The 12999-nt window shown below is 40.2% G+C and overlaps 2 protein-coding genes across 2 annotated transcripts in view; one reads left to right on the plus strand and one right to left on the minus strand.

Moving 5' to 3' along the window:
• C6H1orf35 (chromosome 6 C1orf35 homolog) overlaps positions 1-12999 on the minus strand; it is a 404048-nt gene that overhangs the window by 216360 nt on the left and 174689 nt on the right. The gene's annotated exons all lie outside the window — the stretch shown is intronic.
• Positions 1-12999, plus strand: part of OBSCN (obscurin, cytoskeletal calmodulin and titin-interacting RhoGEF) — a 202336-nt gene that overhangs the window by 86427 nt on the left and 102910 nt on the right. Inside the window, exons 43-51 of the mRNA XM_069859115.1 lie at positions 994-1260; positions 2692-2955; positions 3688-3954; positions 4756-5019; positions 9000-9263; positions 9600-9863; positions 10164-10427; positions 10970-11233; positions 12689-12952. Coding sequence (XP_069715216.1) covers positions 994-1260; positions 2692-2955; positions 3688-3954; positions 4756-5019; positions 9000-9263; positions 9600-9863; positions 10164-10427; positions 10970-11233; positions 12689-12952 — 2382 coding nt within the window. The remainder of the gene's footprint in view (positions 1-993; positions 1261-2691; positions 2956-3687; positions 3955-4755; positions 5020-8999; positions 9264-9599; positions 9864-10163; positions 10428-10969; positions 11234-12688; positions 12953-12999) is intronic.

Raw genomic sequence — 12999 nt, forward strand, 5'->3', positions numbered from 1 at the left:
TGTTTTCTCTGTTCCTTTGCACAGATGCCTGGTTCCCCTACCATCTCCTTCTTTCTGCCAGACCCTTATCCACAGTTCACTGATGCCAACCAGAGCTCCACTGGTGTCAGTGTGGCTGGGGTGCATGGCACAGGAGGGGTATCAGGGTGCAAGCTCAGAGAAACATACAGGGAACTTGGATTTCCACCACTGTTTTAATTAGGGCCCATCATTTTGCTTTCCCTTGAAACACCATTCATTAGACTCCTTGTTATCTTCAAGCCCAATAAAATGAGTTGCCTCAAAGGGACTATGACTTAGGTTCATAAAATTCACAAAGGTTACGTTATTCCCTGGAATCTTATTCCCATACTCCATTCCTGGGTTGATGAGGTGTCATTACATTCAGTTAATCTTCTATGTAAAGCAATCCCAAACCTTCTAAGGGACAATCATGCCCAGGAAGGGTTTTGATCTTTACTGCACCTGACACATTTGAAAAGATATGTCAGTTCAGGTGAAATTCTTATTTTCCTACCATGTCCTGAAACAAACACTTTTGTTTCAAACTGGCATTTAAAATGAAACACCAGCGTTTCATTTATTTTTTTTTAATGGACAATGCCTTTTCATTTGCTTAACTGTGTGAAAACATACCATATACCCTCCCAATATGGTTTAAAAGTAATATAAGAAAATCAATTTTTTTTTCCAAAATTTCAGATTAGTATTTATCCTTTTTGCTTGAAATTTCCCAGGAAAAAAAAAAATTGGGTTTTCTTCTTTTGTATGTATTGATTTGTGACCCTGCATGTCTGTAAAATATCTCTATGGATTACTGCAAATATTGAATCCTTTCTTGGTGGTGAAATTTTCTACTCATACTGATTCATGAACATTATTGACAATCGATAAATCAATTCAAGATGATAGGGAGAAGGAAAATTGAACATCGATGTTTAGTTTTAACTCTGTGGAACGTGACATCTCTCTGCTCATATTGCTGTCCTTCAGCTTTGCCTGCATTTTTCAAAGAAGGATTAAAGAACAGAGAAGCCACAGATGGTGCAACAGCCACTCTGCGCTGTGAGCTCAGCAAGGTTGGAGTCCCAGTGGAGTGGAAAAAAGGGGACAAGACACTCAAATCAAGTGATAAGTATAGGATGAGACAAGAAGATACCACCGCAGAGCTGTTGATCCGAGATCTGGAGGTAGATGATACAGGAGAATATACCTGTGTGTGTGGAGAACAGAAGACTTCAGCTGTCTTGACAGTCCATGGTAAAAAAGCTGTTCCCCATTATGATAGCAGTATCTTGGAGAGATCCCTTCTCTCTGAGAGGTCATTTTCCTTCTTGCTTTGATATTTCGATTTAATAGGATTTTCTTGCTTTGTTGGCTGTGATTCATTCCATCTCCCATTGTCTGTCAGTTTGAAACTCGTGGTTTTATATTAAAGAAGAGCTGTAAGAATTTATTATCTTAGTCTTCACCTTTTTAAAGTGAAAACACACCTGTGTGTAAGGCCAAAAGCAAGCAGATCTATGACAGCAAGCTTTTCCTCAGGGGATTTGTTCTTGAGTCCAACTATTGTCAGTGGATTTTTGTGCTTAACTTGAAGGAATGATCTTAAAAAATGCTGAGCTCAGTGAGTGAGAGGTTTTCCCATTCAGGAATGAAATTCTGTCCTCCTCCTTTGTGGGGCTGTGCTAAATTCCTCAGAGGAAATTGTACTTTCCAATAAAACTCCCAACCATTATTCTGCAGGTGCTGGTTTAGGGGGTAGTGAGACAGGTATTGCACCTGCCTTTGCCGTGGTGAATAGTGACAAGATCTGTTTGCCCCTCCAGCACAGGCAGTTCACACATAGTTCCAGTAGATCACAGAATGGTTTGGGCTGGAAGGGACCTTAAAGATCATCCAGTTCCATCCCCCTTGCCATGGGCAGGGACACCTCCATCCAACCTGCTCTTATAGACCTCCAGGAATGGAGCATCCATGAAAGAACATTTTTTACTTAAGATATAGCTTAAGGATAAGATACTTGTAAGGACAGGAGGGAAAACTGTGGAGGCAAAAGTCTCTTCTCAAACTTTCTGCATGTTTTTACTTCCTCTTCTTTCACCCAGATGGAGGTACTTCTATTCCTCTCCTCCTCTGAGTTCACACTTTCTTCACTGTGCAAGTCACTTCCTTTTAGCTTTAGTGGCACAGCCCAAAAAAATTTACTGGATGTTGCTTTTAAAAAGCCCCTATTCCTGCTATTATATCTATTATGTCCTTAGAAATTATAGTTCAAATGTGCACCTGAAGATGTATTATGATTATTTTCTGAACCAGAAAGATAAATTATGATCTTAGGAAAGTTAGAGCGTTCCAACTAGTAGTCCCATCAGCCAGGAACATGATTGTCAATAAGAAGTCAGGTCATCCATGTTCAAGAACAATGATTTCAGGGTGAAATCAGTAGACAGGACTAGTGGAGTCAGATGGGAAATGGTGAGCAGGCTGCACAAGTCATTGTTAGAAGCAGATCATGGTGAGAAACACCCTTGTGAGATCCTCCAGTAGGTTTCTAATAGGTGCAGTTTTCAAGACTCTATGATTTGTTTTCCTGTAACAGTGAAGAAGTGACCTCAGGACCTCCTCCTAAGTTCCTCAGGGTCTGTTTAGTGGTTTTGATGTACTCTCTGTTTCTATTACATCTCATAGCTTTGCCTGCACTGTTCAAAAAAGAACTTGTCAATGTGGAAGCCACAGAAAACGGGACAGCTCTTCTGCAGTGTGAGTTAACTAAACCCACTCCAGTGGAGTGGAGGAAAGGGCAAAATGTGCTCAAGCCCAGTGAGAAGTACAAAATGAGACTGAAGGATACAATTGCTGAGCTGACAATCCATAGTCTGGAGGAACAAGATGCGGGAGATTACACCTGTGTGTGTGGAGACAAGGCGACTTCTGCATCCCTGACAGTGCATGGTAAAATACATTATTTTAATAGGGATTTTCTGCTTTGTCATCTGTGTTCTCATGCAGTATCACAAACTGGTCTTGATCCCATCTCTTATTTTAAATTTTTGTGACAGCTGTATCAAACACCGGGGATATCTTTTACTCAAAGTGCTTCACTTGGGACTGAAAACCAGCACATTACAGACTTTTCTGACTCTTTCCTTTCACGTTAATGCAATCTGGAAGCAGATAGTGTAGAGCTTGATGAATTCATAAGTACCACTTGCAGTATTTCCATTAATTAATTTCTCTGGGTGTATCACTGAGATTTTACTTGTTTCACTTGAATGGAATCGAAAGGTGCTCTGTTATGATAAAAAACGAGGCAGGTGAGAATGATTTATTGCAGCCTAGAATTTTAGATACCATAGTGTTAATTTTAATTGTTCATCTGATGTTAAGACAGAGCTGTGCATAGTTCCCTGAAATCTTGGGATCAGTTTTCTCTTTCTGTATCTTACAATGCCTTTAGAGCATCCCTTCCACTACTGCAATTATAGTTCTATAACACTGATTTCCAATGATGAATGTGATGTGCTGCAAAGCATAAGGCAGGGATGCCCCTGAAATCATCATTTCCCTTTCAGGTACTGTATATTCTAAAACTTTTAGGGATTAAAGGGTTTTAACACAGTGCAGCAGTTGAGATGCAGTATTTCCTCATGTTTTAAGTGCTCTCTCTTCACCTGTGATCTTCAGCCCTTCCTCCGCATTTTAAAAAGGAGTTGAAGAACGTGGAAGCCACAGAAAATGGCACAGCCACTTTCTGCTGTGAGTTGAACAAGCCCACAGCTGCCGTGGAATGGAGGAAAGGACACAAAGCCCTGGAGCCAAGTGACAAGTTCAGCATGAGATGTGAGGGCACAGTTGCTGAGCTGGTGATCCGTGATTTAGATCTAACAGATGCTGGAGATTACACATGCTCTTATGGAGATCAGAAAACCACCGCTGCACTGAAAGTGAATGGTAAAAAACCTCCCACATTAAACAAAATATATAATGAGTTAGGTGGATTATTTTCAACCAGGTGTTTATTTAAAAGCCTAGTAGTATCAGCTTTGGAATCACAGCCCCGTATGTGAGGAATTTAGCAGCATGTGGTTGGGCATGGGCATCAATGATGGAATGATCACAGATAAGGTGTTCATTGTGAAAATTTCTGATATTCATCTTGGTACTAAATCACTTCTTTAATGCTTGCATTCAGTAGCAGCTGCTTAAAAAGGAAAATGGTATTATAGTGAGGTTGGTTGTGAAGATTTTACAGTCCTCAAGTTGAGAATATTACACTTTGATGATGAGATGTTTTTGATATAGTTCTCTGTAAGTCAGAATAATTAGACGTTGAAGTTCTTCTAGACCACTGTCTGAGGAGAAATCCCATGGAAAAGTGAGATCGATGGCTCAAATGTAGTTTAATTCATGAACTTTTCCAGTAATGATTTGCATTGCAATAGAACTTAGATACCCTATTTAGGCTTTATTTTCCTTTGTGCCAAGCACAAAGTAAGGTAGAGTTCAGTCTTGCAGAATCTCAAGTTGAGATTGGTGTGGTTCTCCATTTCATGCCAGAGACCATACCACAATATAAACTTTGACTTACAAACAAGGTGTTCTCCAGCTTCCCAAGTTCACCATCATATGTTTTGGAGAGTGGTTTTCAATCCTATTTGATTAGGGAAGGATTTTGTGGTTGACAGACCACAGATAAAGAGTTACTTGGATAGCTACCAAAGTCATACATTCTGCTCATTTTGAACTCCTCAGCCTTGCCTGCACGTTTCAAGAAAGAGATGAAGAATGAGGAAGCCACAGAAGGTGAAACAGCCATGCTGCAATGTGAGCTATCTAGGGCTGCTTCTGTGGAGTGGAAAAAGAAACACAAAATGCTCAAATCGAGTGAAAAATATACTATGAGACAGGAAGGTACTACAGCGCAACTGTTGATCCATGCTTTAGAAGTCAAGGATGCTGGGGAGTACACCTGTGTTTGTGGAGATGAGAAGACAACTGCAACACTGACAGTGCATGGTAAAGAACACGGAATGAGAGATTCTTGTGTGATGCTTCTCTTGTTTTCTCCCAAAGTCTATGTACTGACACACAATGAGTATTTCACTAAACTTGCCATCACTTATTCTGTTGGTAATGGATTTTCTTGATTTCATTGTGATTTTTATCTAATTCTAACTAGAATTTTAGTTCCATTGATAATATTAACATTTTCCCTGTGTCGTTCTCCTTGCTCTTGTTGGTGTATGGCAGTACTGCTCTGCACCACACTGAGGGCTGAAGGATGCCACATGCTTGCAATTTTTGTTCTGTTTTACTTTTGACTTAGGCCCAGTGAGAGGGCGCAGCAGGAACGCTCATACTTTTCTAAAAAGAGCAATCTTAGATTTCCAGTTCCATTAGGATTTGAAAGATAACTTAAAATTATGTAAAAAAAACTTGATTCAATGAAACTTTTCTATTTTACTCTGATCAAGAGTCATGTGAATTTGTGTTCTGATATTGCTGAGTACTTAGCATTATTGCATGGCAGTACAACACCGGTCTCTGCCAAATTCATCTGCAAAGATCCCTTAGAAGAGAAGGAAACTTTATTCCTACTATTAACACAGGATAGTAGGAAGTAGTTCCAGCTATCTTTCTCACATGGAAATTCAGTAGGTCAATGAGTGATTTCTTTTTACCACCCAGATATTTTCATCTTGATCTTTACTAATAAAACAAGGATGGCCTCAAACTTGAACTTCCAATATAATCAAAATAAAATTGGGAAGGGTCTCTACAGGTCATCTAGTCCATCCTTGAACCCCAAGTCACCACCACCCCTGTTTAACCTCAGGCCAGTAGTACAGAATCTGCAGTTCCCTTGCTTGCTCATTCCACCTCCAAGCCGTCGTTACTACTGGAAAGTGTTTCCTAAAGAACAAAATTCTTTCTTGAGCTGACTTAAATCATTACTTCTTGTTCCATATCCTGTAAAAATGGTGACATTTTTCTTATTTTCCTCTCTGTGAAACTACTTTACAGATTTGAAAACTTTTATCTTGTTTCTTTTCTGTCTTCTCTCTTCTGTACTAAAGACCTTTAGTCCTTTCACTCCTTTTGGTAAGTCATGTTTTGTAGACTTCAGCTTATCTTTGTTGCTTTCTGGAACATCTTCCATTATTCCACATGTTTCTAGAAGTGTGGTGGCCAAAATCAGAATACAATGCTCTGTCTGAGGCATTGCCAGAGTGGAATAGGATGGAAGGACTTCATATGTCTTTCATATGGCATTCCATTTTATACGTCCCTATTATGATGAGTGCTTTATTCTCATCAGAGTTGCATTTTTTACTTGCATATGTTCTAAAATCTCTTGTAACCCCAAATCTCTCTTTGCAGATCTGCTGCCTATCATTCCTGATCTCATACTTGTGTTGTTGGTTGTTCTTAAAGATATTATTTTGCATCACTGTAGCCTATGTTTTCAGTACTGTTTCATCAAGATCTTCTGTATCCTAATCCCACTTAACAAAATCTATTCAGCTTCCCTCCCTTCCCACCTTGAGATCATCAGCAAAGTTAATGACAGCTCTGCATTTTGCTGTTTAAGTTAATGGTGAATTATACTGGACTCCAGAGTACTGAGGAGCTCACTCATTCTTCATTGTGAGTGTAAATCACAGCTAAGTATTCTTTATGGTTTTCAAATTAGTGATGCTTTCTTCTGTAGTTCCATCAATACCCAAGTTAAGGTAAGAGCCTTACTGAAATAAAAGTGGACAGCATATACTGTGTTTTTCTATCAATGAAGCTTACTAATCTATGTCAAGAAAAATTACACTGGCCAACTACATCATGAAGAGAAGTCCATGTGTATTACCACAACATTTTTCAAGGAAAGAAAAAAAAAAAGCAGAAATGGCCATAAGTCTTGGATCCTGTCTCTGCCGCCCCCCCTTCTCTCTTTTTCTGAGATAAGCCTTTGAATAGGATTCAGCTTGGGTATCAAGACTGGTAGGTGTTCCCAAATTCCTGTTGTTGTCGGTGCAGATAGAATCAACACAGAGAAGGAAAGCTAGAGAGACATCCTATTCACCATATAACAGACACTTACATTTTGTCAACAGGTAGCTCCATTGGCTCTGTTGACTTTGTCAGGATCTTGATTTTTCTGTGAGTTTAGATTCTTGCTTTACATCATGAAAACTAAATATATATATTTCAATCTGTGAGACCTTTTCCATCTTTTAGTTACTGTTTTTTCTATACTTGTAGAACCACTTGTTCCCTTTGTTTTCCTCAGCATAATTGTTAATGTCTGATAATGGTTGAGCCTGTACCTCAAGTATTCCATGATAAATTTCAGGACACCAAGATGCTTTGGTTATATTAATTTTATTTAAGTGTTCTCTATTCCATTTTTTTCTTACTCTAGCCAGAATTATTATTACTTTCTTACCTATCATTAACGTTTTATAATAAAGAAGAAAAAGGGAGTAAACACTTCAGCTCTCCCCATGTTATTTACCAACAACTTATTCCTGCAAGTTGGTAGACCACTTGTCCCTTGTTGTTTTTCTTCATTCTAATCTACCTACAAAATGCCATCATATTCTTTCTGCTTCTTTCTAGTTCAGGCTAGCCAGATTTCCTGGAATTTGCATGCTAATGTTGTGGTACAGCCGTGAGCCTCAAGTTGAACTATGAGCAGAGGACATGGAAAGCTCCTGTAGTCGTGATCTCACCACCCAGTTGCTGGATACAAATACATACAGCACATAGATGTGTCTGGAGACATTTACTATCAGAATCATTTTCCAGATTACTTTTCAGTCTGTCTTTTATGTTGATCTCTTTGTCCCCGAGGTGACAGTTCAGAAATGGGGAACTGTCTCTGACCATCTTAAGACATGCAGGGAACCTGGCATTTCTGGTTTTTCCTTTACATTCTGTTGAACTTCTTTTACAATCATCTAAACCTACCACATTTTATACATCTATTGAGTTTCAGGACACAGAAGAATTTGTAATTTAGACAGTCTGTTCCTGATGATCCTTGGATTGAGGTAGTCTCAACAAGTATTCCTTTGTTATGGTTTCTTTGAGATGCTTTCCACTCTGTTAAACTACCTGGTCCTTCATGTCTGCTTGTGCTTGATCATAAGTAACAATTCTTGAATTATTGAAGCTTTCCTGTTACCTGCAGAATTTCCATTTTTCTTATCCGTTGTTACTCTTCCCAAGATCCATGAGCTTTTCTGCTTCACAGTTAGTGTCTGTTCAATTATCCTCCACATCCATATTCTCAAATGTTTATTTCCTGTTGATCAGAGTCAGGAATTGGAGATCCTGTTCTACAACCAAAAGTGGTTCCCAATCCATTCCAAAGACTTCACAGACATTGTCCCACCTGGCTCTTTCCACAGTGCATATTACTACATTGTCAGCCAGTCTGATGTTCTGAATTATTCTGTTGGTTGTTCCGAAAGGGATAGGGTGTTATGGTGCAACTGAACTTCTTAGTGTGAAGATTTTATAGGAGTTTTCCACAACGGATGCATCTTCCTTCATTTTCCTTTTTATTGTTGTCCAAGCACTTTCAAAAGGTTTCTGATTCTGTTCTTCAGCCTCATTCTAACTCTAGGGCTATAAGCATCCTTAACAGGTAAGGTAAAACATTTTCTTATGTTCCTTTAACTTTTTTTTTCTTGATCCTGGTGTAACCTGCTACATCAATTTCCCAGGCTGAATTATACTGGGAAAATTATAGTTTTGACCATACATGAAGTTTTCTATTCCTGCTGTTTATTCTCCATGCATCTTTAAACCAATCAGCAAATCCACCGACTATTTGAGATCCTTTTGTGACTATGACACAAACAATTATCCTCCTTCTGTGAGACAATCTTCATGTCAGTAACTGGGCATGGATAGATATTGGTTAACGTGCAGCTTCATTTTTGGTTTTGGTGGCCAAGGACTATCATGAAAACGTTTACTCCTTTGTTTCTCAGCCCTTCCTGCTCTCTTCAAAGAAGAGTTAAGAAATGAAGAAGCCATGGAGGGTGAAGTAGTCACTCTGCGTTGTGAACTGACCAAGACCGCTTCAGTGGAGTGGAAAAAAGGACACACAGTACTCAAACCTAGCGAGAAATACAAAATGAGGCAGAAAGATGTCATTGCAGAACTGGTGATTCATAATCTAAATGAGAGTGATGCTGGTGATTATACCTGCGTGTGCGGGGATAAGGAATCAACAGCTTCCTTAGCAGTACACGGTAACAACCAGCTTCATCTAGATGTCCTTGTTATTAAGTTTATTGTTTGAATTTACTTTTTCTCCGTGTTCACTGTTGTCTCTGCATAGTTCATCTGAGTCTGACTTCATGTGTCATAAGAAATTCATTTGCATTTTGTGATTTAAGGGGAAAACCTTCTCCCCAGTTCTGCACACAAAGTGGTTTTAGGACCTTATCTCTAAACAGACCGTGAGATCAGACTCTGGAAAGAGCTCCCTGTTGTTACCCTCACTTCTCCTCCCCCCCAACCCCTGCCTTTCACCAGCAGGCTGTGTTTGCTGCTCCATTTTAACCCTCTGTCCATTGCATCCTCAGCCCTGCCTGCACGCTTCAAGGAGAGCCTGAAGGACGAGGAGGTAACAGAAGGTCAAGCAGCCACTCTGCGCTGTGAGCTGACCAAAATTGCTCAAGTAGAGTGGAGAAAGGGAGGCAGTTTGCTCAAAGCCAGCGACAAATACAAAATGAGACAGGAGGGCATGGTCGTGAAGCTGCTTATCCATGATGTAGAACTGAAAGATGCTGGAAAATACACTTGTGTGTGTGGAGAACAGGAGACGACAGCTGCCTTGATAGTGCATGGTAAAAACCATATCCATATATCTGTATTAGTGTGTTTTTCTCTACCAGCTCATCATTATTGGTTGTGTGTTACCTGTGGCTGAATTTCATGTTTTAAATTTGTAGGCTGTCTTTAAGACCTGGTTGCATCCAGACTGCTTTTCTGTGTCTGCCTATTGGTTTGTCCAATGTCCCAGAATTATGAGGAAAGGAAACTCTTTCCACCCTAAAATGTTCTCATTTGCTCTAGCACCCCATCCCACACATCACCTGTGTGCCATGTGTCATTTTAATGTCCTATGTCTGGTTTGTGACCTTCAGCCCTGCCTGCACTTTTCAAAGAAGAACTGAAGGACCTGCAAGCCATGGAAAGCCAAACAGCCACTCTGCGCTGTGAGCTGACCAAGGCTGCATCTGTGTCATGGAAGAAAGGAAACAAACTACTCAGGGCAAGTGAGAAATATATCATGCGACAGGATCATGCCCTTGCTGAACTGCAAATTTGTGATCTAGAGCTGCAGGATGCAGGAGTTTACGCCTGTGTGTGTGGAGACCAACATACCACAGCTTCTCTGACAGTGAATGGTAAATTCACCTTGCAGATGGCTGTTCATTTTTTGTTTCTCTGAAACATTCTGTTGCTGTATGAAATGTCCACCTATCAGCTTTTCCCTAGGAAATAATTCATGTTTAGGAGAACTTCTTGTTCTGATACATAATTTTGGTCTGATATTCCTGAAAAGGGTGCTGAAGACATGAGTATTTCTCCAGGCAGACAAACTGCTACGTTGTGAGTTCAAGAGAATAGCGCCTAGGAAATGCTCCTGTTAGACCAGCTGAGATGTCCTGCCCCAATAGAAGATGGCCCTGTGACAAATTCTTTAGGTTATATCTTGAATTCATCCAGCCTGTTGTACTTTGACCCATCAGCTTAGCCCTTCTTTTCTCAGCCCTTCTTTTCACACTGCCACTGCTGTATTTAGTTTTCCAGATCATCACAGTGATAATCTCAATGGCCAAGGACCCTAACTTGACTGGATTTGAACTTTGGTTGAGAATTCATGATGCTGATAGCAAATGCAGAGGTCTTGATTTAGATGTGGTATCTATTGACTTTCCATTTCCAGCCCTGCCGGTGCTTTTCAAGGAAGAACTTAAGAATGAAGAAGTCCAAGAAGGAGCATCAGTCTCTCTGCATTGTGTGTTAACCAAGGCGGCTCCAGTGCAGTGGAAAATAGGGTCCCGAGTGCTCAAAGCAAGTGACAAATATCAAATGAGTCAGCCTGGCACCACTGCAGAGCTGGTTATCCATAACCTAGAAGCAGAAGATGCTGGAGATTACACCTGTGTGTGTGGTGACCAGAAGACAACAGCAACCTTAACAGTTCATGGTAAAAAGACCTTATTAAAATTAATAAATACCTCTGTAGACAGACATTACTCTGATATTCAGCTGTTTCTGCCCTGGCTCAATAACTTGTCTTTGTTTTCATCCCTTTCTCTTTCTTAATTCTATGTAGAATTCCCTGTTTCTTACTGAGAAAGAATATCTCAGGGCAAATTTTTGGGTCATTATTAATCCATCTCCCTTTAAAAGCTAAAAAATGAGATGTTTCTTTCTATCTAAGCCCTCTCTTCTTAGACATTTACTTTTTTCAGCTCTTTTCCTCACCTGATCCCCATAGTTCACTTCAGCCAACCACAGTTTTCTCCAAAATACATATGTATGGTCTGTCAGGCCCTCTGCTCTCCAAACACTGCTCGAAGGATAAGTGTGGGTTGGGACACCAGCAGGAGAAGGATATGTCCCTGTGCCGTGTAACTTGGCCATGGCTGCTCCTGGTGTTACCAGATTCTTTAAGGAAGCCAGACACTCAGAATAAGATCAGAGTTACCATTTCAGACCTTATTACCCTTAATTTAGGTTTGTAGGATGCAAGGTTCTACACCTCTATGTGGGCACCAAGACTACTTTCATAGGTAGTAAATAAAACCCCAACCACACAGGTTATCAGCAGTTATACTTTTCTTTATCCTGCTAGTTCCCGATAAAACAAATCCATAAATACATCCTTATCTTACATTAATGATCTCATTACCTGTTGTTCTGCTCTCCTGTCATTAATGAATATCCATTTTAGTGGTGTAACAGCCCTTGGCATTGAGGAGTGAACTTGGTCAGAGACCCAGTTTTGTCCCCTCCAGCTTTTCCCAAAATGCTTTTACCCTCCCTTGGGCTTTCCTCAATTATGGACTTTTTCGGATGCAATACACCAGTACTGTTTGCATTCTGTACTCACTTCCAGTAGTTGTGCACAAGGCATTTTTGTGGATAAATGTTCATAATTAGCTCTTCCGAAGGTTATTTCCTGTGGGAAGTTCTGTCTTTGAGTTATGATTTCCTAAGTGGGAAATGTGAGATCCTGAAATTTCTATTACAGGCAATGGTTCTTCAAACTTCAATTTAAAGTATATTCTAAAATCTAGCTGCTTTCATGTCAGCAGGGCTATAATTTTTTAGTAAAAACAAAGCAGAAAATAACAATGCCAGCCTCCAAGAAATCATACCTTTGTAGGTAAAATAATACCTCATCCCGCAGTGTTATTTGTAGGTGTTGTCAAGCCATTTCTTTTACCATGAAAAACAAGACATAGCCAAGAAACTGATCCCTTACGGTAAGTGAAATCACATCACACTTGAAGGACAATGCTTTCAGCGTTTCTGATCATGTTTATAATAGGCTGAAAAAGGGAGGCGTGAGGGGAAACAATCCTAAGCATGAAAAAGAAGTTAGGATTTTAATCCTGGTCTTCTGATGACTATTTGTCCATGTTGCATCCTCCAGCCCTGCCACCGCTCTTTAAGGAAGAGCTGAAGAGCAAGGAAGCAGAAGAAGGTGGGGAAGTCTCTCTGCACTGTGAGCTAACCAAGGCTGCTCCGGTGGAGTGGCGGAAGGACCAGAGGACTCTCAAAGGAAGTGAGAAATACAAAATGAGGCAGGAAGGGACCAAGGCAGAGCTGGTGATTTGTGAAATAGCTGAGGAGGATGCAGGAGAATACACCTGTGTGTGTGGAGAGCACCAGACTACCGCTGTCTTAACAGTACAGGGTAAAAATAATTCTCATCTCCTATTTCCTAACTGGAAAAGTTTGTCC

The sequence above is a fragment of the Phaenicophaeus curvirostris genome, chromosome 6 (assembly GCF_032191515.1).
Source record: "Phaenicophaeus curvirostris isolate KB17595 chromosome 6, BPBGC_Pcur_1.0, whole genome shotgun sequence".
Lineage (NCBI taxonomy): Eukaryota > Metazoa > Chordata > Aves > Cuculiformes > Cuculidae > Phaenicophaeus > Phaenicophaeus curvirostris.